The sequence below is a fragment of the Pipistrellus kuhlii genome, unplaced genomic scaffold (genome assembly GCF_014108245.1).
Source record: "Pipistrellus kuhlii isolate mPipKuh1 unplaced genomic scaffold, mPipKuh1.p scaffold_m20_p_2, whole genome shotgun sequence".
NCBI lineage: Eukaryota > Metazoa > Chordata > Mammalia > Chiroptera > Vespertilionidae > Pipistrellus > Pipistrellus kuhlii.
This window is the reverse complement of record NW_023425515.1, coordinates 112,198,266-112,223,340: the sequence shown is the minus strand read 5'-3', so window position 1 is coordinate 112,223,340 and position 25,075 is coordinate 112,198,266. Positions and strand designations below refer to the sequence as shown.

The following is a 25,075-nucleotide window of genomic DNA, read 5'->3' as shown; positions in this document are numbered from 1 at the left end:
CTTGGACCATGCGGAGACGGTGCTGGTTCTGCCCGTCAGCATACCTGAGAAATCCGAGGAAACTTCCTACAGGAGAAGTCGGTGAACCCCAAGTCATGGAAGCCAGCAGGAATGGAAGGGTTGTTCTGGATGAAAGGCCTTCCCGTTGCGTCTCTGGGAAGCTGCTTGTGGACAAGTGCGTTGTGGCGTAGCAGTCCTCGATGTGTCCGAAAAGTGACACAGCAAATGTCACATCTGGGAAGAAAGTGACAAACGTAAGGAGACAGCGAAGTCAGAATTTCCACCTGTCCATTAATCTTACTGTATTTTCTTGTCCTTTGATCTATAAGTAAATGAAAATAAAGTGATAAACAAATTATTATAATAATGATAACAGGGATGATATAACATAGAGAAGCCAGTCTGCTCACGGTTAGCGACAAAAATCCCTTCCTTAAAAAGAAACTATATCCTAACAATTTCTGGGTTCCCATCTTTGCAGACAGCACAGGTATGCACACTGTTGCAGGCCTATTTGTTCTGTCACACAGAGTGATCCTTTCAAAGTTTCCTCACTCCTTCTGCTCAATGTATTCTGGTCATAAAACATTTTGAAAGTCAAAAAGCACAAATTTACACAGCATCTTGGGCAATCACATCATCATCCCTGGTATCTGATCAACATAAAAAGATAAACTCTTCAACTGAAGTAGCATGTGACAGTGATTATGATTTATGTATTAAATTCTGATATTGTTGCCGAGGGTTATCTGAAGAATAACCACAGTTCCCCCCCCACGGGCCCACACGAAGGGCAGTGGACGACCCTGGCAGGCAGGCAGTCACCACGGACGAAAGCACTAAAGCTGAGGGCACACGCCTCGTAAGAAGCAAACACAAACCGTGAGGGTCCCACCACCGAGGCTGTCTCCCTTTTCTAGAAGCCCCCACAAATGCTTTACTTTGGAGATGTTTTCCTCTTTTGCCTTAACTGTCCTCAGAAACATGCATGTGTCAGAAATACCGTTTTTAAACACTTTTCTCCACTATGACACTAGTGCTGTCCTGAAGGTCTTTGCCGAGAACCACCATCTTAAAATCTATACGATCATTAGGATGTTGTCAATATCCCCTACACAGTGATTTTCAGCCTTTTTCCTCCCATGGCACACATTACTAATTACCACAATTCTGTGGCACAGCAAAAGTATACAATTTTGCTGATCTGACAAAAAGGTATAATTTTTTGATTCATTCACACCAGACAGTTATTTTCATGTTGGCTGTTGTCATTTTTTTATTTGACAATCTAAGAAAAAAGAGTCAGTTCCCCTGACTAAATACTCAGTATTATATGTTTTAAAAATTCTTGAGACACACCATTTGAAAAATGTCTGGCCTAAGCCATCACTAGAGCTACAGATGGTTATTTACATGTAATTAATTAAAATTTCCTCAGTCACATTAGCCTAATTTCATGGGCACATTCCTATGATCACAGTACCGTGTGCCAAGCATCAGTCCAGTACTTACACATGTAAGCACATCTGCCCCTCACTAACCCTCTATGGCAGTTCCTATTATTGTTCCACAGAGGAATAAAGCCCTTAGACTGTAAAAAAATAAGGACAATAGCCAACACAATAGCCACCCAGTATGAATGAATCAAAATTATACTTTATTTCTTGTCAGACTGGCAAAAATTGTATTTTTTGCTGTTCCACATAATTTTAATCATTAGTTTATGTGTGCCATGAAAAGAAAAATAAGGTTAAAAATTGCCGTTTTAGATGATGATAATGTCTTGTCTATATTACTTAGAAGTCCTTTTCCTTTACAGATATATAACGGTGCACAAAATTCACTCACAGGGAGTGGGGTGGGGAGCATCCCTCAGCTCGGCCTGCAACCACGCCAGAATATCGCGCCCCGGCCTCTGGCCAGAAGCCCGCCCCCTCCCTTCCACTGTGCGCCCTGGGCGTGGGACGCCGGGCTTGTGTTGCCCCCAGAGGCCCCTCTCTCCCTCCATGTGGCTGGGGCACTGGGCTTGTGCTGCCAGCGTCCTGCCCAGCTGCTATGGGCACCGCCATATTTGTGACGGAGTGATGGTTAATTTGCATATCACCCCTTTATTACATAGGATGAAATGTGTTGCCTGGGATTTGTTTTGAAATTATCTGGGGCAGGGAAGAGATGACACACAATTGTCTGTAGATAGATAATTCCTGAAACTTGAGTGATGCATGAGGGGGTCATTAGATTAGTCTCTCTACATCTGCATGCATTTGAAATGTTCCTAAATACATCTAGAAAAACATCTCATTACAAATGGCTTATGAGAGTGGGCTGACATTTTGCCTCCTTTTTTCAAGGGCCAACAATGTCCAAATCACTATTTGCTGTAGGTGTGTGTGTGTGTGTGTGTGTGTGTGTGTGTGTAGGGGTGGAGGTGGGGGGGAGTAAGCAGAGGGGTTTCAATTTATGGAAACTCCAGAAGAAAAGCCTCTGCACTGAGTCTCATGTGGTGCGGGTAATGCAAAGGAGCCCGTTGTTCCAGGAAGGCACTGGGCAATCAGAGGGGCCCGGGGCCTACAGGAGGTGAGAGTCCAGGGCTCAGGAAGGCCCCACGTTGTGGGATTTACAGGCTGGCAGAATACGCCACCCAGGATGGGCTGGGTGGTGAAGCTTATGGCCCATCTAGTTTGGTACTTTATGAACTAGAAATAGTTCACATTTTCTCTCTCCCTTCCCCTCTGTCCTATCTGGGACGTAAGCAGGTAAGGTTTGGGGAATTGTGGGAGATGGACGCTGGTCCATGCCTTTCCTAGAAAGTGAGACTAAGAGAACTAAGAAAGACTGAAGCAAGCTGTAGCCCAGTGGGCCTTATAGGCACCTTCCACTTGAAGTCTACACTACCTCGGAACATCCCAAATTCAAAATTAGCACTACCTACATACATTTTGTGCAATGTTTTAAATTCATTTTTTCTAGTACCAGGAACTGTTCTGGATGCTGGATCACTATATAGCTGAATAGACCATAAGCCTTGAGGATTAAGAAGGTGGCTGGCTGGGGTCAAAAAAAGGAAAGAAAAAAGGAAAGAAAGAGCAGCCAGTACTGCACAGGGATCTCTCCAAAAACTGCATTTAGCAGAGAAAGAGAAGGGAAGTAAGAAAGGGAGGAAGTAAGAAAGAAAGGAAGGGAGGGAGGGAAGGAGGGAGGGGAGAACGGAGGGAGGGGGGAAGGAAGGAAGGAAGGAAGGAAGGAAGGAAGGAAGGAAGGAAGGAAGGAAGGAAGGAAGGAAGAGAAGCCATTACAGCACAGGAATCTCTCCACAAACTGCACTTAGCAGAGAATCCTCCTCAGTGAACTACCTGTCTCTGCACTGAACTGCCCTCTGAGACAGCCCTTATAATGGTTTCCTAAAATCCTATTTCCACCAATAGGACTGAAGCATTCCCCAGCCAATCAGAGATACACAGCACTGGCCAATCAGGGACCAGAGGTGGGGACTTCTGTCTATATAAGCCAGCTCCCCTGTGGATCTGGGAGCACACTTTCCCACTTTCCACCAAAGACTGGTTCCCCCTGGCTGGAGCTGAAACACTGCAGATTTCTCAGGCCCAGCACTGACCAGTGGGAAGGGGGGCAGAGCAGAGTGGCCCATCACCGAGTGGACCATTCCATAGCGGAGCTGCTGTTCCACAACAGCGCTATTTTCATAGCCATGTGTTATTACCTTTGAGCTATTTGCACTAAATAAAGTTTCCTCTTTACCACATCCAAAATTGGGGAATTCTGTTGGAGTTTGAATTGGCACCAACAACCATTGGTTGACAAAATACATTCAGTTGATCCTCATTATTTGTGGATTCTGTATTTGTGAATTTGCCTATTCATTAAAATTTACTTGTAAACCCCAAATTAGTACTTGCAGCACTTTCTGGGTCATTCATGGATGTGCACAGCGCTGTGAAAAACTTGAGTTGTCCTAAGCACGCATTCCCAGCTGAGGTCTAAAAAGGAGACACTCTGCCTTCTTGTTCAGCTGACATACTGTAAACAAGTGTCTTTTCTGCAGTCTATTTAGCAATCTATCTGTAGTGCTTTTTGTTGCTGGTTCTGTGTATAAAATGGCCCCAAAGCATTGAGTGCTGGAGTGCTGTCTAGTGTTCCTAAGTGCAAGAGACTGTGATGTGCCTTATGGAGAAAATACCCATTTCAGATAAATCAGAGATGAACTGCAGTGCTATTGGCTGTGAGTTCCATGTTAATGAGTCAATAGTATTTAATAAATAAGGTATTTAAATAGAAACACACATAAAATGAGGTTATACATTCAGTTGATGAAATGTTGCAACCGTTTCATCCAGGACCAATGATTCAGTATTAATTCTGTGTTCATGGGGCCTTTATCACCCATGGGGCCTGCCGGCCAACCTCCTGGTCCCTCCCCACAGCTGGCAGGCCCCAACCCCCTGGGCTGGGATGGGGAACCAGGGATGGGTGGTAGTGGATGCAGCCCCTTTCCCAGGGGGGCCGAGGACCGGCTCCCTCCTCAGGGCTGGCGGCCAACCTCCTGGGTCCCTCCCCATGGCAGGTCCCAATTTCCCTCTCGGCGCTGGGCCCAAGGCTGGGGAACCAGGGGTGGGTGGCAGCAGACGTGGCCCACGGTGAGGGAAGGAGGAGGGAAGGTAGGGCGGTGGGGAACCATGCGGTGGTGGGTGACGCGCGGGTGGCGAGAGAAGGAGGAGGCAGGAAACCTGATTGGCCCTAATCGCCAGCCAGGCCTAGGGATCCCACCTACGCATGAATTGCATACACTGGGCCTCTAGTAGAAAATAACAGAACCACCTGTACACTCATTCACCCATCCTATGTGTGAGGCCATGTTGCTGTCATTGCAAAAATCATTCTTATAGCATCTTTGATTTCCAGTTTAGTTTTTGAGCAAGAATCTACATTTTTATAAACCAAACTAAACCAGAATCTCATATTTTTATGATTATTCCTATATTTATAGGTGTCTTGCCCACCCTAAATATGACACAATTTTTTGCAAAACAGTCAAATATGGCTAATAACGAAGTCTGCCCAACTTAGACTATTCTTCCCTCCCCCCCCCCCCAAAAAAAAACCAGGAGATGTTTTTATTGACTCTAGAAAAAGAGGAAGGGAGAGAGAGAAACATCAATGTGAGAGAGAAATACCAATTGGTTGCCTCCTGTACTTGCTCCAACTGGGAATCGAAACCTTTTAGTGTACACGGCTATGCTCTAACCAAAAAACCCCCAAAAAACAGTATTTACTGGTTCATATAAAATTTAATGAAATTATAGCAAATAATTACGAGTATTGCTGAAACAAACAGGTTGGGAAGAAATAATACTGACTCTTGGTAGCATACAAATCAACTGTGAAAGATGAGTATGTGGACCTGAGAGTTGGGCTGCAAACTCTGTGAACCATACAACACCTTAAAATTAAGACATATATATGATTTCAGAGAAAGGAGAGAGAGAAACATCAATGATGAGAGAGTCATTGATGGGCTGCCTTCTGGACGCCCCCCAATTGGGGATGGAGCCTACAACCCAGGCATGTGCCTTTGACTGGAACCGAACCTGGGATCCTTAAGTATGCAGGCCAACACTCTATCCCAAACGGCTAGGGCTAATTAAGACATTTTTGAGCATGCATCTCACATCTACTTATTGTTTAACTGAGAAATATGTATGATGTGTATTTACATATAAGTATATTTGCATGCATATATGTCAGGTACATTATAAAATGTAAAAACAGAAAAATTTAAAGTTCTATTTTTTTTCTTGTACCTTAAGAGATCTTTCTGAACACCCTCCACGTTTGAGACTATATACTAACCCAGCGCATACCTATTGGCCATGAATATTTAATGTAAGAGGCAACATAAGCAGGTTTTATAAAAAAAAACACACAAAAAAACACAATGGAAAGCCCAGCTGGCATGGCAAATGAGTGTTGACCTATGAACCAGGAGGTCACGATTTTATTCCAGGTTGGGGCACATGCCTGGGCTGTGTATGTATGTGTGTGTGTGTGGGGGGGGGAGGGGGGGGAATGGTGCAGGAGGCAGCGACTCTCTCATTATTGATTTTCTATTCCCCTCTCTTTCCCTTCCTCTCTGAAATCAATAAAAATATATATTAAAAAATATATAGAGAATCTCTTTTAATAGGGCAATCAGAATTTGCTGTGCTTCTATTATAGCAATTAATGACACTCTTTTCTATTCTCTCATTCTATATAATGAAAGGCTAATAAGCAAATGGACCAAACAGCAGACCAATCAGTCGCTATGACATTTGGGGATGTCCTTGTGCCAGTTGGACATTCCCAGAGGGCTTCTGGACTGGAGAGGGTGCAGGCCAGGCTGAGGGACCTCCCCAGCCCCTCCCGCCGAATGCAGAGATTTCGTGCATTGGGCCTCTAATTCAGTTTATAATCCCTCCTGTTTCTGACTTCTAGGACAGAGGTTCACACGCAGTAGGTGCTCAATGAACACATGGCAGAAATAAACCAGTGCCAACCACAGCCCTGTGTCCTCTGTGGAGGCAGCTGTGGAACAGTGGGGGATGGGCCCAGGGACCAGAGGCACCGAGGAGAGAAGTTCAGATTGTGTGGCCTTGTTGAATTTACTTCATCTGCATTTTAGCTGCCTATGTAAAACTTCCCAAAATGCCTGAGATACAAATCCCCTCAGGACCTTCTTAAGGATCCAAATAAGGAGAGCATAGGCCTAGGAATCTGTATGTGAACAAGCACACAAGGTGACTAATAGTTAGACAACTTTGAAAAACAAATTGTAGTAAGAATTAAGTGAGAGGATCTTGGACGTGTAAGATCACTCTATAAGCTAAGAGCTGTGAAAGCTCTTTTCCCTTCCTTCTCAAGCTTGTATATTTTTTTCCTGTGTATGGCGGGGATCTTTAGAGCTATGGTGAATAACAGATAATAAAATCCTTCAAAAACCGCCAGGCAGTATCACAAACTTAACCATTATTTATATTATCTATCTATCTATCTATCTATCTATCTATCTATCTATCAGGAACAGCTCATTTCCTGGCAATCAGAGCAAACAGAAAATTCAGGAAAAATGGAATTTTCATTTCAAAAAAGGGTGTGTTCTCTCTTGAGAACTTTATAATATTCTCTGCTACTTCTGTTTCACTTTGAGGCTCCTGGGGAGAGGCCTGTGTTCTTCGTGGTCAGCCTCTGTCCTACCTACAATCCCTGCTCCCTCACCACTCCCCCACCCTCCGGAGCCAAAGCTCTGGAAGAGGAGCCTGCATACACTCAGAGCCTTCCAACAACATCTACATGAGGCCCTGGACCTACAGGTTCACACCTCTGTCTTCATGGGATTTCAACCAACCGGCTCTGGTTTCACTTCTGAAAAGATATAGAGTGTCATCTCACAAACAAGCTGCTTGAAAGTGGCAGAGAAAAAAAGTCTGCTTTGAAACCAGAAGTACTTCAGAGGCTGGTAAAAGGAAGAAAGAAACAGCCACAGAGAAACGCTGCCACCCCCTCACACTCGGCACCTGTTGACAGACCTAAATAAAACCAGTGTGGAAACCCATCACCCAGGACATTCGGATCGGCCTTTGTCAACCAGCCCTCTCAGGAAGAATGCCCTGCAACTTTGTTTCTAAGCAGCTCTTCAAGGACAATGAAAGTCATTGTAAAGTTGTAAGCGATGCTGATGTTGCTGGATGCAGAGCAGGCACAGACACGGTTCCTGGGACATTTGCTAACCTCACTTGGGCTTGTCAGTCTTCATTAGGCCGCAGCCATTGGTCAAGTGGTCCCCCAACTCTCCCCTCACCCCTAATTTAGGGGAATCTCTCAACTCTGCCAGGAACTTGGGAACAGCACGACTGCAAAGTATGTCCATGGAGTAGAACTGTCCTTTGAGTCCCAGGAGAGGGGAGCGCTGTAGGCCGACTCCAATTTGCAAGTGATTTGATGATGTGCCAGAGGGAGGCTTCACAAACCCCAGAGGCTGCTTCTGGTTTTCTGCTAACAGAGATGGCCCCAGGTAGCCAACTGAGGGTAACTTTTCCAAAATGGGAACTTTGCTCTCGGTAGGACAAATGAATTTGGGAGAAAGTGTATCTAGTTGCAGGATTTAAACAACCTAACAGAACTCTATCAACTCTTCTAAAAAACACACTGCTTCCTTTCTTTTTAAATCTCACACAGCAATAGGAACTCTAAGGAAAACAAAAATCCATCAGTGGAAAAGCCACAAAGGACAATTTAAGTAAAGGCGAAATTAGATTCCAAGTGTCACACAGCGATGAAAGCTAACGTGGGTATTTGGCCTGTCCTCAACTTATAAAAGGAGGATCACCTGTATGTGAACACCCATCATTCTACTCACAGAAACAGTGTTTCTGCACCCTAAGGCACCTCACCAGAGCCTTTTCACCAGGAAACACCTGAACTCTAGCACATGTTAGCAAATGCTTCTACAAGAGAGAATGAAACTTAATTTAGAATACTGGAGTAGATTTTAGCATCCCCATTCCTCGAGGGGGATCCTCTGACCAGGGCAGGGATCCAGCAGCTCTGTTAGGGGTGTGTGGAAAGGAGCAGCTATAGTGTCAGGGGCATGCAGAGGGGAAAAGCTGCTGCTTGCAACTTCTCCTCTCTCCCTTAGCACCACTTGTAATGTCAGTGAAGAGCATGGGTTCGTGTGAAGCACATATAGGAGAGGGCTGAGGTGGGGGGGGAGGGTGAGGGGGAAAGTGAGCCCACTTTCTACTGTGGCCTCTGGCGTAGCAGGATTGGGGGCTCCCAATGTTGGCAGCTGGAGGGAGGCACCATGATCCCAGAGAGCCTTCAACTCATACTTTAGCCCTCCTTGTCCCTTCTCTTTTGGAAATCAAACAAAACAAGCAAAATCCCAAAGCACATCGGCTCTGACCTTGGCATTGGCCAGGCTAGAAAGAACACATTGTTAACACAGTAAAGAAGTCTGACTCCCACAAGAACAGTGAACTGGCAAAATCCTTAAGCCACCAAGAGACCTGGACCGTCAGCCAGTGCCCAAGCCCTGCCCCTGGCTTCCACAGGCAGAGGGACAGCTCAGCAAGGGACGGGCTGCAGCAGCCAGCGCTGCCGGCCACGGAAGTACTCGCCTTAGTTAGCTGAGCTTTGTCCTTGCAATTCTCAAAGGACTTTATGGCAAATAAATGATATTCTTGTTCACAGCCAGGTCCCCAACTAGTCTTAAAAAGAAAAAAAGTTAAAATTTTAAACTCATTGAATTGAGAGCTGGCATGTACCACAGCTTGCTTAATGAGGCAGGGCACTATGGTATCTGTTCTTTTTCTTTTTTCTTTTTAAATATATTTTATTGATTTTGTACAGAGAGGAAGGGAGAGAGATAGAGAGTTAGAAACATCGATGAGAGTCATCGATCAGCTGCCTCTTGCACACCCCCTACCGGAGATATGCCCGCAACCAAGGTACATGCCCTTGACCGGAATCAAACCCGGGTCCCTTCAGTCCCCAAGCCGACGCTCTATCCATTGAGCCAAACCGGTTTCGGCCTTTTTCTTTTCTTTTCTTTTCTTCTAAGAACACAGCACACAGGCAATAGGGTGGTAAAGACCTGGAGGTGAGGAGATGGGGTGGCGGGTAGTGTGGAAAAGGGGGGGAAATGGGAGGTTTCTGTAATACTATCAACAATAAAAATATATTTAAAAATAAGAACACTGCATAATTGTAGGCAATGGGATTTACAGAAATAAAAAAATTAAGGCTATTTATTTATTATTTATTTATTTAATAAACCTTGTGGCTAAACCACTTTGGGATAGCTCCTCCCCGGGTAGAAACGCAGTGACCGATGTGGTGTCCTGGTCTGGCGTTCTGTGTAAGGAGTGTGGGTACGAGAAGCCCTGAGTAGAGCCAGCAGTGCTGACAGGCACTTATCAGAAAAGATATCACCACGATAGGTATCAACACTGATAACCACTAATAAGCTTCTTGTATTGTTGTGTGTGTGTGTTTTTTAAATATGTCTTACTGATTTTTTTATTTTTATTTTTATTTTTTTTTAAGAGAGAGGGTAAGGGAGGTAGAGAAACATCCATCAGTTGCCTCTTGTATGCACCCTGACTGGGAATCAAACCCACAAACTTTTGGTGTGCAGGAACAGTGTTCCAAGCAACTGAGCCACCAGCCAGGGCCCACTAACAAGCTTCTAAACAACCTTGCCTAAACATTCAAAATGTGCAGGAAGCATGTCTACACATCAATGATTAAGAGTCAAACTTATCAGCAATGGGATTTACAGAAATAAAAAATAAGGCTAAAATAAAAACAAACCTTGTAGCTAAACACTTTTAGGATGAGCTCCTCTCAGTGCTTGCTACTATATTTTATTTTATTTTTATTATCTTTTAAAATATATTTTATTGATTTTTTTACAGAGAGGAAGGGAGAGCTAGGAACATCGATGAGAGAGAAACATCAATCAGCTGCCTCCTGCACAGCCCCCACTGGGGATGTACCTGCAACCAACGTACATGCCCTTGACTGGAATCGAATCCGGGACCCTTGAGTCCACAGGCCAATGCTCTATTCACTGAGCCAAACCAGTTAGGGCAGCTACCATAATATTTTATTCATCAGTGACTTTAACTCTCCAGAATAAGATGAAAATCCCGTAGTTAACAAAAACGCTTTAGAGTAGCCCAAAGCAATAAACCACAGGCACTCGACTTTCAAATCATTCTGCCATTATGTCAGGTAAGGGTCAGATGGGTGAACCCATCATCAAGAAAGAGTAAAAAAATTTTCCCCTATACTAAACGTATTTTCAGAGAAATGCTCTGGTAAATTTCAAATATCAGGAAATTTTTTTTAGCATCTCAGGCTTCTCCAACAATCTAAGGAAAATTATGTGGGTTCTATTATTTAAAGGTATCAAGTCCCGTCGAAACCGGTTTGGCTCAGTGGATAGAGCGTTGGTCTGTGGATTTAAAGGTCCCAGGTTCGATTCCAGTCAAGGGCATGTACATTGGTTGCGGGCACATCTCCCAGTAGGGGGTGTGCTGGAGGCAGCTGGTCGATGTTTCTCTCTCATTGATGTTTCTAGCTCTCTATCCCTCTCCCTTCCTCTCTGTAAAAAATCAATAAAATATATTTTAAAAAAATAAAGGTATCAAGTCCCTTCAAGCTTTTAGGCTCTCAGCACAGGTGTATTACAAAATTTCATTGGTAGGACTCAAACCCAATTTAAATAGCCACTCAATTTTCCCAATATTTACAAAAGCAAAATTAAATAAAAGAGACCCTTTATAACAATAAGTAAAGGACAATCTGCTTTCATGTTCTCTGTCAAGTACTGGGAGAAGTTCCGGAATTTCACTCCTTAATGTCATTGGAATGGGGTACCCAAAACATGTCACCAGACCATAACTGTACATGTTGCAAGGTTTAAAATAGTAGAAAGGACATATTCTAAATATAGTACTAGAGGTAAATGTTCATCCAGCATGTTACAATATAATGGAATGTGGATTGTCCCCTTTCCCCTCACAACAGTCCTGAAGTTCATTCTGCAGATGGAAAAACTGAGTCTCAACTTGCTGGAGGCTACAGAGCTGCCAGGCAGCTAAGATGGAGCCAACGGCTTAATTCCTTCCTACTCTGCTACGCTGTCAGTTCCGAAGACAGTTACTTGCAGGTGCCCAGCTCCTTCTACAACCCCTGCCATTGGGCAGCGGCTCTGCTGGCAGCCTTTCTTAGCACTAACACTCCCAAGCAACCAGCAGGCCCAGGCCCCGACATCAGAACCTGCAAAATACATAGCTGAGACGGCTGCTGCTCACCCTGGCCAATTTCCCGAGATTCTGGATTTCTTGCTCATTACAGTGTTTTAATCGAGAGACTGACATTCTTTTTAAAAGGGATTTCATGCTTCATTTTTCCTGCTCTGTCTCAGGAGGCAAGAAGGCTAAGTGCAAACAACCTCTCCTCAGAGTCCTGCCCGGCTCAGACATTCCTCTCCCCTTGGGCCCACTGCCCCCTCCAGTTCTGTCCCAGCTGAGAACTGACATCCAACAGCTGCACTAATCTCTCTCGGTTGCTGGGAGCAACAGTGCAGGCCCTGTGACAGGGCCCTGGCCAGCAGTGGGCGGCAGCCTGCCCTCCCTACGCCCAGGAATCCTCCCGCTGCACACCGCGTCCTGACACCCTGCTTAGACTGTTCAACCAAACCAGTGTGGCATGAAGCCCAGGCAGATCTAGGGTGGGGTGAGCCCAGAAGCCTGTGGCTAACCCTGCCCGGCACAGCCCAGATCACAGAGAAGATCCTTAGGCAGGTGGAGAGGGGGCATACTGAGAAAGGTGCCTCCAGCTTCTAAGCCTGCTGGGAAGGGTCCTTCCCTCCAACCTTGCCACCAGCATCATTTTAAATCCACTTCCAACGGGCCAGCCTCAGACCCCTGAGACTCAAATACAAAACGCTGACCAGTAAGTATTTTGTTATTCCCTTTCCCTGGTTTTAGAATAGCATTTAACAAGTGTTGTTACCTCTTGCACCTCTCCACTGCCAAGAGGAGGCCCCAGCCCGTCCACACCTTCAGCAGCACGCCCCTCCCTGCCCACGCCCTGCCTGGCAGAGCCCCTTGGGCTCCCGTGGACTAATCCCTGACAGGGACTTGAGGGCACTGCCTTCAAATTTGAAATCACCTCACAGACAACCAAGAACCATACGTACTCAATGGAGAGGGCCTCCAGCAGAGGGTGGCAGGAGCACTACCACACCCAGGGGGAATGCCCAGGGAAGCGTTACCAGCGGGATCGGCTCCCTCGGCTTGAACAACGGGCACCATGCTCCTCAGGCCTCAGTCTGTCCCCTTTGCTTTTTTCACTGCTCATTTACTTGCTTCAGACTAGCCCTTGAGGGGTCCTGTTCTCCAGCATCACTATTTTTTTTTCTCATATCTAGTCAATCACCTAACATATAATAAGCACTCAATCATTTGCTAAAATGATTGAAAAATTATTACCTGATTTCTTTCAATCAAGAAGCCATTAAGCCCTAGCCGGTTTGGCTCAGTGCATAGAGTTTCAGCCTGCAGATTAAAGGGTCCCAGGTTCCATTCCAGTCAGAGGCACATGGTGGGCTTGACACCACCTATCCCAGTAGGGGACATGCAGGAGACAGCTGATCAATGATTCTCTCTCATTGGTCTTTCTTTCTCCCCGCCCCTTTCTCTGAAATCAATTAAAAAAAAAAAAAAAAGATTGTACAATAACTTTTGCCAGATTGTGCCCCCATCTGCAGCCGCATCACCATGGTGACCACTCAGCTGTCACTGGTCCGAGCCCAACCCAGTCAGCCAGACATAAGTCGTTCAGACACAAGACCAGGGGCCAACAAAGCAAAGCCGCTGCCGTGGTGCCATCCCTGCTGTTGGTGGGCTTGTCCTAGGCCTACACCTACCTACGAGGTAGCTGCTAAGCACCTGAAACATGCCTGTTAAACTGCCATGAGCTGTGATCATACCACACACCTGGATTGCAAAGACTTGGTACATAAGTAAGAAACTAAGACATGTTGCTGACAATTTTTATATTGTACTTAACGTTGACATTATATTTTGGATATCCTAATATATAATCCCAATATATAAAAAGCCAGGGGCCGTCACGACCAAGACAACCGGATGGATGACCAAATGACTGAACAGCAGGCTGCACGGGGCAACCAGGCTGGCGGGGAGGGGTGGGAAGAAGGACAGCTTGGGGAGATCAGGCTGTGGGGGGTGGGGCAGCTGGGGGCAACCAGACTGGTGGGGAGGGCAGTTGTGGGTGACCAGGCCTGCAGTGCGGGGGGGGGGGCAGGTAGGGGTGACCAAGGTGGCAGGGGGCAGCAGTTGGAGGTTGACCAGGCTGTTGGGGGGTTGGGGGGTAGCTGTTGGGGGTGATGGGGGGGCAGTTAGGGGAGATCAGGTAGGCAGGCAGGTGAGTAGTTAGGAGCCAGTGGTCCCAGATTGTAAGATGGATGTCTGACTGCCGGTTTAGGCCATTTTGCAGGGAGGGGTCCTGGATTAGAGAGGGTGCAGGCTGAGCTGAGGGGGGCCCTCCCCTTCCCCCGTGCATGCATGCACTGGCTTCTAGTATTGGTATAATTAACAAAGCATGATCAATTTCCCGGTTTCTTTTTATTTATTTTTAAAAGTGGATACTAGAAATTTTAAAATGATATTCATGGCTCTCTTCCTACCTGTGGGCATGGACCTGCACTTCCCTCCCAGCTAACTTTATTAATGGAAGTGTACGGCCGGTTATTCTGTTCTATTCTTATAATCAAGCAAGAAACTCAACACCCTGAAACATCCTCATACAGGGAAGTCCTTTTTGCATCTACCTGCTCACCAAACATTCTTGCCCATCACCCTCAGATTCCAAATGCCAGGTGTCCATAAGCTCTGTGCTTCTCCTTGTCTGGGGAGCCCCCCAGAGGGCCGATTTACTGCTACTCACAGGGCACAGGCAATAACCTGCCAGAGCTAGAATCACTACTAGCAGCCCCATGTCTTGCCGTCCTTCACTGGCACTTCGTTAATTCGAAACACAGGGGAATGGAAGACAACGGCCCCAGCATTTAAAAGAGTTTAGATTTCAACATTTTTTATTAAGAAACAACAAGCATCTTTCCAGTTTTGGGGTGGGGGTAAGGGCAGGAGAGAAGAGAAGCCAGCAGCTGTTTTGAGTTATAAACTTTCTGTCTAAACCAGTAGCATCTATCCCACTGTGGTTCTGCTGCCTTTGGTGTTTGCAAATGGAGTTGGTGCCTATTTTAGCTCTGGGTTAACAAGCAGTTTCTCCCACCAGCTACTGTCACAGTTCACTGCATGGCTGGGCCCTGCTGGCTCCTGCCTGCCCCCACGGTCTCCTTGATAGCAGGCTATTATGTGGAAAGGCAGAGCAATGAGGAGAAAAGGGAAATTAACTATGTTCTGTAATCAGCTCCTTTTGGTTTCCAGACACAAGCCCCACCCCAACTAGCAACAGCCACTAGACAGGGCATGGCCTGCTTGCCCCACAAATGGAAGCAAGGCAAGCCCTTCCTATGGCCATTACTGGGCGCTGTGGGTGCAGCAGCCGGGCTCCGGTGGGAGGGAGGGCTGCCAACAGGGGCTGAGGCCCTGCCAGACTACAAAACTTCTCCAGTCAACCCCTCACCAAACAAAGGTGCTACTCCTGAGTAGGGAATGAAAACAGGCAGGACCTGAGGTTCAACATCACAGCCCAGGTGGCCCCGGTGGCTTTGGTGTCACAGTGAGTGAATTACCCACTGAGTCGTGCAGCAGAGAACCACTGTGCCCAGTGCATTTCCCATCTCCAGCCTCTCTGAGCAGCAAGCCCAGCCCTGCCTGGAGAAGTTGCTTGTCTAGGCGGCTCTGCCAGGAGAACCCATACCCAGGTGCAGGCCGGCATATAAGAAGGGGACACCTGGTCTTTCGCTATCACTGCTATACACTGTGCTGTTCGGCTCCAGCCACCCACAATCTCTACTGAGACATTTGTTATATTCCCCGCAGGGCAGAATTACCCAGAAGGGGGTCAAGTGGGTGGTTCCTATGATATCTAAACACAGAATGAAGCATGCAGTGAAACTAAACATGTAGGAACTGGAGACTAGCAGTGCGTTTACCTTGCAGGGACAGGATTTGGGGGTCCCCCTGCTATTCCTACCTGCGCCCATGACTCATCATGTGACTTCAGGTAACTTCACCTCTGTTTGCTCAGGTCCTCAGTCTGGAGAGCTATTTCAATAGTCACCACCCACCACAAGCCCACATCTTGGGAATGCTGTGGATGTTAATAAAACCACGAAGTCAAGTTTCTGAATCCCTCAGAACTACAGGGCCTATAAAAGAGTCAAATGCTGTTTCTTGGTAGACAAAGAACAACTGTTAAGAGACAGGTATTGGATTCACGAAACTGAAGGCCTGAAAGGGCCCGCAGGGGTCGTCTGGTCTCTCCTCAAGGTTAAGATGCAGCTGGTCAAGTCCCCTGTGAGCAGCCCGGAGTGGGGCCCCGGGACTGGCCACTCCACGCCTCACGCAACTTCTCGAAATGGGGGGGCTATGGAGGGACATTTTATAGCTCTTCAATTGCTCAGCAGTTTAAACTTGTCATAAATCCCTTTTCCCCTGATGAAAAAATGTCAAGCTAAAGTGATTAAGGATAATGATATCTGACACAGCTTTACATTACTGTACAATTAATTAGACTTTTCCCTCAACACAAAGTCTGGCTTGTTCAGACCTCTTCACTCCTCAGTCACAACCAAATATTATCGCAGGAAGGCAATGTGGTCCACACACACATGTCCAGATTTCCACAGCCCCTGCTGCCTCCTGAAACCTGAAGCCGCAGCTCTGCATGCGGACGTCTGCCTTGGGTGACCCTGGCAGACATGCCTTCCAGCCGCACACGGCACCAGAGGCTCCCAATGGCACCGAGTTGACCCCAATGCTTACAAACGTTAAAAGTGGCAGCTGCGTAGGAAAAGGTTCCAAGCCTATCTGCTCACTAGGAACACAGGGCTTTCTACCGGATGAAAAGTTCTCAGGGAAGGTTGGGAAAGAAAGCTGAGTGCCCCGCCCCCCACAACCCAAATTCTGCTGGAAGTCGTATCAGCATGCGCACTTTCTGCAAGGGAGGATGGGGAGACCTAACCTTGAAGGATGACCAGCAGAACTATCCCCCATCACTGTTTCTCTGGGACGGGCTTCATTTAGGTCAAATGAAGTTGAACTTGGTCTTACACCACAATGCATTCTCCGTACTCTGTGCTACCAGTCAGTCCAGTCCAGCCTACCTGCTCTGCTTCCTGTCCTCACTGCACACTCCTGCACAGCTAACGTCATCTGGGTTGCAACACCTTCTGTGAGGACAGAGGGTCTGCTGCCCAAAAGCCTGTGAGAAGAAGCGTGTGCACGGGCCTCCCAGGAGTGAAGGTCTCAGTGAGCACGGCCTGTGGCCACAGCACCTTCTCTCTAACACCTTCAGCCGACTTCACACACCATCCTTTTTCAACATTTTTTTAAATGGATTTTAGAGAGGTATGGAGAGGGGAGAAACACCAATGATGAAAGAGAATCATTGATCAACTGCCTCCTGCACGTCCCCCGCTGGGGATCGAGGCCGCAATCTGGGCATATGCCCTGACCAGGAACTGAACCATGACCTCCTGGTTCATAGGTCGGTGTTCAATCAGTGAGCCACACTGGCTGGGCTCACACACCATTTTAATGGCCTTACTAGTATCCTCATACTCAGGTGAAGTAATTTCAGCCTGGTCTGTAGTCATACGGATGGGAAAGAGCTCCGAGTGCAGGCATACTCCACCCTTCCTCCTACCTTAGAGGGTTATCTGAGTGGGTCTCCATGTGGCTCTCCAGTCCATACTTGCAAACAAACTCCTTGAAACACACTGGGCAGTGGAACACTTCATCTGCCTTCTTCTCCAAGTCTCCTGACTGCCCATCTTCCACCATCTTCGGGGAGAGGAAAAAGAAATCATGAAGGAGGCTTCCCACGTGGGCTGGCCTCTGAGGCATCGCCAACACTCAGTCCAGAGGCCATCGAAAAGCAAAGGGGGCCACCTGGGTATTTAGGATGCACCTCACCAGTCCTTCACTCATGCATCAAACAAACACTCACCAAATATAACACCCACCCACCCACCCATCTACCCTCAACCCACTCATCCATTCAACATGCATTGACAGAGCACCTGACAGGCACTGGGCATAAAGGTCCCGAACACTGGGGCAGCTCCCAATCTAGCTGGAAAAAACAAGCGGAGGAAGCACACACGCCCTCTTCTGTAGACACCTTACACAGTGTGTGAAGCACAGGCCAGCCCCCACTGAGAAGATAAAGGCTAGGTGTGTTTCTACCCAGAGTCCCATGGTTAGGCACATCAGGGCTGGGAGCAGAGAGGACCTTTTTAGAGGGCGCTGAGTCTTCTTTCTCTGACTCGGCATCATGACTCAGTTTCCTTTTGGAGGACAGCCGCCTGCGCTTCAGTGGGGATGGCGGGGCTGCCGTGGTAGCACTGTTCGGGTCCTTCTCATGAATCTTCATATGTCTGGAAAGCACACACACACAAACACAATGTGATTTAGCAACAACAACAAAAAAATGCATTGGTTTATTTCTTTTAAGTGTTTTATATTTTATATTTAGACATTGGTAAATGTTTTTAAGAGATATGACATAATTGATAGAGTAACTTCTCTCTTTTAAAAATCTATAACCTCCTTGAATCCTCTTAAATCTCTTGCAACTACTATCCAAAAATGTTAATACCTTGCTGTCTGTTGGGAGATATACATGAACTTCACTGGCACCAATGAGATGAAAACAAAGTATCTGATGACCTGTTCTTATTTAAGCAAAATGGACTATTTTAGGACACACAATTCTATAGAATACAGAAATCCAAGAGCCCTGGCCCATTTGGCTCAGTGAATAAGAGTGTCGGCCTGCAAACCAAATGGTTCTGGGTTCGAGTCCAGTCAAGGGCATGTACCTAGGTTGCAGGCTCTTCCCTGACCTAGGCTCTGGTCAGGGCATGTGCAGGAGACAACCGATTGATGTGTTTCTCTTACACTGATGTTTCTCTCAGTCTTTTTTCCTCTCTCTTCCACTCTTTAAAATCCAATGGAAAAATATCCTCAGGTGAGGATTTAAAAACAAAAGAAAGAATTCTCATATAACACAAGCTCACAAACCAAGTAATCATTTTATATTGACCCCCAGGACCGCCCCCCCCACCCCCCCCAATCTACCAGCACTGCATTTTCTCTCCTCTGCTTTCTGAAGGATGTTAGGGGTCAAATTTGGGAAGTGCTGATGAAACAAATATCTGGGATGCTTATTAAAACCCAAAAGCCTTTTCATGTTATTCATGGTATTGCATGGATTAATAGCTCATGGGAATAGCTGGGACAATAAAATAAGTTACATGTTGCAACCCTAACATCTATGAGACTAAAACTATACATACAAGTACTACATATTCATTAAAAAAAAAAAAAAAAAAAAAAAAAAATATATATATATATATATATATATATATATATATATATATATATATATATATTACAATACAGAGTTTTATGGGTTCCAAAAGGAGAGTTTTATGGATAGCTGATTTAAAGTGACCTAACTTTATCAAGGTCTAAAACAAACATCCTAAAAACAAGATATCAAGACCAACAGGGAAAGAAAGAATGACATTATAAAAAAAGACAGTCACTTTCAATGTCCTTGCACTGTGACGTAAAAGGCTGAGTCTTCCTAATGACAATTACCGCCACCACCACCGTCTCTGACGGGTTCAACTGTGCCGAAGTCAGAATGCAGCCACAGCTTTTTATAAATCACTCCTCCACAGGATTACTGGACTGGAGACATTCACAGGAATGGGAAGAACAGCAGAGTTTTCATAAATGACCCTATCACACTTGTGAAAAGTTCAGTTCACTTTTGGAGGCGCCTTCTTCAGGGGAGACAGGCTGAGGATGCAAAGGTGAAGAAGTTCTCTAACCACAAGCAGCACAACACAGGCCTCGGGCCACCCACTCAGTGACACAGCCAAGACAATGCTTTTCCCTCACAGCTTCCTCTCTGCGACACCCTCGAGTCCTTTCTGCGCTGTGGAGGGTAAGATATGGACGTCCCTTGTTCTGGTTCTATAGACACGTTCTACATTAGCCCCTGCCCAGAGAGCACCAGCCCAACCAGCTGCCGCAGCTTAGACATGGCCTGACCTTCAAGGAAATGGGCCTCAAGGAAGGGGGTTCAGGCCAAACCTCTGTCCTCAGGGGAATCGGGGGTGGAGCAGAGAGACTCAGCGGCAGAGAATGGAAAAGAATCCCAAACATAATGCCCACTTAGAGTATCAGGAGGGGTGCTCGGTGTTAGCCCTTGGTCGCTAAGCCTTGGGAAAGTTCTCGAAAACAAGCAGCCTTCCTAGGTACTCGCTCTGTTCTAGTGACTTAAGGAGACCACTACTTAGTATCAGTGTTTGGAGGGAAAAAAGAAAGGCCAACAAGCTTCTTTCCACATTTACTGGATGGTGCATTCCAACTTTAGAAATGTAAAAAGAATTTTTTCATAGCATCTAAGCATTGAGGAAGTATGATAACGCTAAGGGAGGTGAATTAGTACCAAACCCACCCTTTTCAATAAGTAACTCAAAATTAACTTAAAAAAATGAATACCCTTTAAAGAGTCAACCTGTGCAGATGAACATGAGGCCATAACCCATGAGAAAACGAAACCAGACTGACAACTGTCAGCAGTCCACTGGGTGCCCCTCTCTACCAAGTGATACTAGCGTGTCTAGTTCTTAGGATTTACGACAATTGTTTCCACAGAGAGAGGAAGAGGATGGGTCAGAGTGAGTACTCAGTGAGGATTGGTGGGAATGTTACATAGAATATTACTGTCATTTTGCAGATGTGTCTGTTCAGGTGTGAGAGGCTCACACATTCGGGGCCTCAGCTAGGACAGAATGGTCCTTGGTGTGTTGACACCAGAGTCTATGCTTCTCCTTCAAATCATCTCCAAAGGCCAGGCTTTTGGATCTGGGTTCTGGATCATGGGCTGCAATCGTAGGACTTGAACCTGATCCTGCACACTTCCATTTTGAGCAACTGTTGCCCAAGGCCTAGCAGCTGATAGCAAACACTAAGAAAATTACAATAGGGAGTGAATGCTCCGAGGTCAGGCAAGAACATTCCCCACCTCCAGTCTGTCTCTGTCTATTCTGAAAAACCAGAGCTGCCCTGAACTGTATCCCTGTCAAAGGCAAGGAGCGGAGAGTCTTGAGGGGTTGGTAGGAAGTATGAGACTGCTGAACACACCAACCCATAACAATTTTCCCACTGTGCCCAGCTGGAGTCCTAGGTTCAAAGCTCAAGTAGCACTCCATTACAGGGTTAAATCTCTGGGTGATGGCCAAGACACAGAGTGTCCCCAATCCATCCTTTCAGCTACATGGTAATCAGCAGCTGCAGGTTCATTTAAGAACTTAACTCAGGCAATAGCTGAGCTACCAGGGTTGGGAGCTCCAACCATTTCTGAAGTTGGTTGAGATCTGTGGTTAATGATATTCTTCTCTGGTCTCGGATAGCAAGAGTGGCTGCACTGGCTGTCCACTTCTTCCCGAACCCTCACCTCAAGCCCGGCGAGTCACCATGATGAGGCGATCATGGCTTCTTTCCCGCAGAACATGGCCAAAACAGAGAGGAGGGCTGGTGCAGATGAGATAGTTCTATTTCTCTTCTTTAAAAGGTTTGGGTATATTTTCCCCTATGTCTTATTTAGGGGGCTAATTCATCTACTTTCCATGTACCCTAAGAACCAATAAATTGCAATGAACCTCAGAAATGGAAGGGAGTTGAGATGCTGTCCAGTTTCCCACTCAGCACAGAAAGTCCTCGCTACCATTGTTCAGATATAAACATACCATCACTTAGTTCTGTGGTGACTTATAGCACAAGGACTTCTCCATTTTCAAGTGCTAATTGCTAGTCATCTTCACCATGCTAAGTCAAAAATTCTGTCCTTCTTTGTCTATCTGTCCTCAGGGACAACACGGAATCAGTCTACATTCAGAATGACTGTCTTTTTCCAAAGCTTCCTTAAAATTAAACAACTCCAGCTCCTTTAGCCAGTTCTCCAAGCTTAGTCAAATGATACTAATCACTACTAACCTTGGAATTCTCTCCAGTTTGTGAACATCACAAAATGTTGGGTCAGAAGTGAGTACCAATGTGGATGTGGTCCAAGAGTAAAGGCCACAGGGATGGGACCACCACCTCCAGAGGCTGTAACGGAGCTGGGTTTCCTTGTGTGTGTTTAACAACAACGCCACAAGGTTAGTTCCTAAGAGCTGTCTCTTCCATTCTGCACCTGAACTGTTAACATCTTCTCACACTTTCTAGATTGGTTAAGATGAGAAATATGCAATGTTCAGGTGGTGGTGTATACTTCTCTGCACGAGTCCCTGGTGGCACATAGTAGGTGGTCAACAAATATCTGCCAAAATGGCTGAATGGATGAATAAAGGAATGAATAACTATTTGTTGAATCACTGAATGGAGGGCAAGATGAAGTAAATATGAAGATAAAAAAATTGCAAGTTACACCTGCAATATCACTACAACGTATGTCTTCAGTTTCAGAGATACCTTATAAGCTTCTTTTAATAGGATTTAATGCTCGCAAACTCGAAAGGAGACTGTACAGTACATAAGAGTCTTAAATAAAAAACAGCCCATTGTGAACACTGAAGACTTTTGCTAATATTTTCTCTACTAGAATTAACCTGTATTCATGCATTAAAAACTATACCTACATTCACAGTACAGAGAAGTTAATGCAAACTCAAGGTAAGTATCTGCTTTTTGCATACAATTCTAGAATTTTCTTTTGGAGGTATGCCACTTTAGTAGAAATCCTGCCACACCTGGTCTGAGGAATGAATTTTATCAGAACTCTTTCAAGAGTCAGATGACATTTTCTTTTTCTCCTGCTCATAACACTCAGAGGGGCTTGTGGAATAACAACCAAACCAATGCTGCAGATGTTTCCTAAACTAGGAAAACAGCCTAAATTGGAGTCTTTTTAGCACTGATAAGAGCCTACTTTGAATTTTGATATGGATCCTGATTTTCAACTCAAAGTTTTCCTCCCATAATCATTTATTTTCTAAAATGTGAAAAGATCCATGGAAGCTAGGGTGTGCTGTCCAGAAGGGCAAGGAATATATCAGAGCTAAACCAGGTACAACTAGTACAAGAGCAGACCGCCAGCCCAGTAACTCAAAGGAGACAGATCTTCCTTCTTCCCTGAACTTCCTCATTTCCAGTTCCAAATATGGGAACTTTCTGCTGACCTTTCTAAGGTATGCAAATCTGTAGATTTGGAAAAAGAGGTAAACTCTTAACCTTTCAAGCACTGGCTTGCTCTGAGGAGCCAGCAGGAATTGCAATAGGTGAAAAAAAGCAAATTTGAGTGGGAAGACAGTGTAGGAGGCAGAGCGACCACGTGATGGCACTGAAGTCTTAGGCAGTCTGGGAGCTGCAAGACCTGCACAGGCTGCGCCCTGGCTCTACCGCCTGGAAACCATGGAGACTCCCCAAGTTACTTAGGTGACCTCAGCTTCAGTTTTCACTTCAGTGAAGTGTACCAGGAGAATACTCCCAGCCTCCTAGAGCACTCGTTTTCAAGCTGTGGTCCTCTGATCAGCAACATCAGCGTCACCCGGGAGCCTGTTACAAATGCATGTTCTCAGGCCTGGCCCCAGCAGCCTGGGTGTGTCCACACACCTTCCAGGTGATAATCATAGCAGGTCGTGTGTGAGTCACTAGATGCCAGGGAAATTCTAATCTTCCATACGGTTTGAGTATCTGGTTAACTTTTTGACTCAGAGACTGACATTTTTATATAAGCATTAAACCTCTCCCTGGCTCACCAGCAGTCCTTGCACAAGTTTACTGTACACAATCTGTACCCAGTACCGCTCGGGACCGTCAAACTCAAGTCAACAGGTTTAAAACGGGTTTTTACAGCCTGATCACAGACACATCTCCACTCAACCGCACGTGCTTGTTCTGCTTTCCCAGCAAAGCCTGTGACAACCAGAGAGAATGCATGAGAAGCACCACAGCTCTACAACCTTTATGTGGGCCAAAGAAAAGGAGGTCTGCAGAAAGATTAGTGTATGTTTCTGTAACAAGTCTAGAGGGAGAGTTTAGGGTGGGGAGCTATGAGAGAGACTTGTAATGTCCACAGAGTCCTGTGCCACCAAGGGGATGGGGAGTAAAGATGGAGGTGAATAGGGTGGGGGGGTGATGGGGTAGAGGATGGCAAGGCATCAATCAAGCCATTCCCAGTGTGGCCCCACCTGTGAGCTCAAAGGCACCTTCTAGTAATTTGGGTGTTGTTCAGGCTCAGTCATGCTTATCCGGAAGGCAGGTCACACCAGCTGTACCTGGGTGCGGAGGGAAGGTTGGACAATGGTGTAAGCAGCCTTGCTGACCCAGGAGACAGCACTCTCAGAAAGATCTAGAAGTCAGCCTAGCGTGACATGCAAACCGCAGGGAGGTGTGTCTGCTGTCTGCAGGCTGGCTGTGGAAACGCTCCCAAGGCTCTCGGATGTGCTTCCTGAAATGCCGGATGCTGCCCCCCGCGCGCCCCCCCCCTCCCAGCATGAGCCAGTGGGTCCCACAGGCTCATCCGACACTGGCAACGTGACCACACAGGCGAGGGTGGAGGGAAGGACTGCATCTTGGTGCTAAGACTCATTTACTCCCGCTGCCTTTGCCTCTGCTCAGGGGCAAAAGATGAGGAAGGGGGTGCCCAGACAGCACGTCCCACTTGCTGCCTTGTTGACTGCAGCCCAACACCATGAATCGAAACTCCATAAAAATCTTAATTCAAAATAGGGGTATGTTGGGGGTTCAGTTTCACCATCTCTACCACTCCTCAGCCAGAGCTCTCCAACCCCGATGCGAGACGGCATTTTGGCTGCCACCCAGGCCTGTTCTCTTGTCCCATCAGCTCCTGTCTCCTTTGTCACGATGGAGAAGGCAATTCCTACTTCATCTTGGTCTCACCTAAGACCTTGGTACAAACGCTTGTTGATCAAAAGAGCTGAGAGGATGATGCCTGAAGAATATTTTTCCCTCAGTGTTCCCAATCTTCCCAGCCATCCTTCAGGAAGGAGAAAGGCAACCTTTTGGCTACCGATTCCTTTCCCCCACTTCCATGCTGACACTGGGAGCTGCTGCCCACGGATCAGAACCAAAGTACAATGTCTTCCAGTTACTGTCTGCTGAGGAAACAGGGCCCTTTGCCGCTCATTCTGAAGCTCCGTCCCCCTCCTGACGTCCGAACACAGCGTGGGAGAGCCTGGCAGGCGGCCCGTATCAATAAATGTCAGCCTTTAAAAAAAAAATCTCAATTCTAGACCCTGTTCCTAATTATCATG

General features: G+C 46.3%; 1 protein-coding gene across 9 annotated transcripts in view; it reads right to left on the bottom strand.

Moving 5' to 3' along the window:
- Nucleotides 1-25,075, bottom strand: part of RREB1 (ras responsive element binding protein 1) — a 138,375-nt gene that overhangs the window by 24,093 nt on the left and 89,207 nt on the right. For all 9 annotated transcript variants that reach the window (XM_036444037.2, XM_036444034.2, XM_036444033.2 and 6 more), the window contains 3 exons: nucleotides 18,013-18,157; nucleotides 17,425-17,561; nucleotides 45-234 (listed from right to left, as the gene is read on the bottom strand). In XM_036444037.2, coding sequence (XP_036299930.1) covers nucleotides 45-234; nucleotides 17,425-17,561; nucleotides 18,013-18,157 — 472 coding nt within the window. The remainder of the gene's footprint in view (nucleotides 1-44; nucleotides 235-17,424; nucleotides 17,562-18,012; nucleotides 18,158-25,075) is intronic.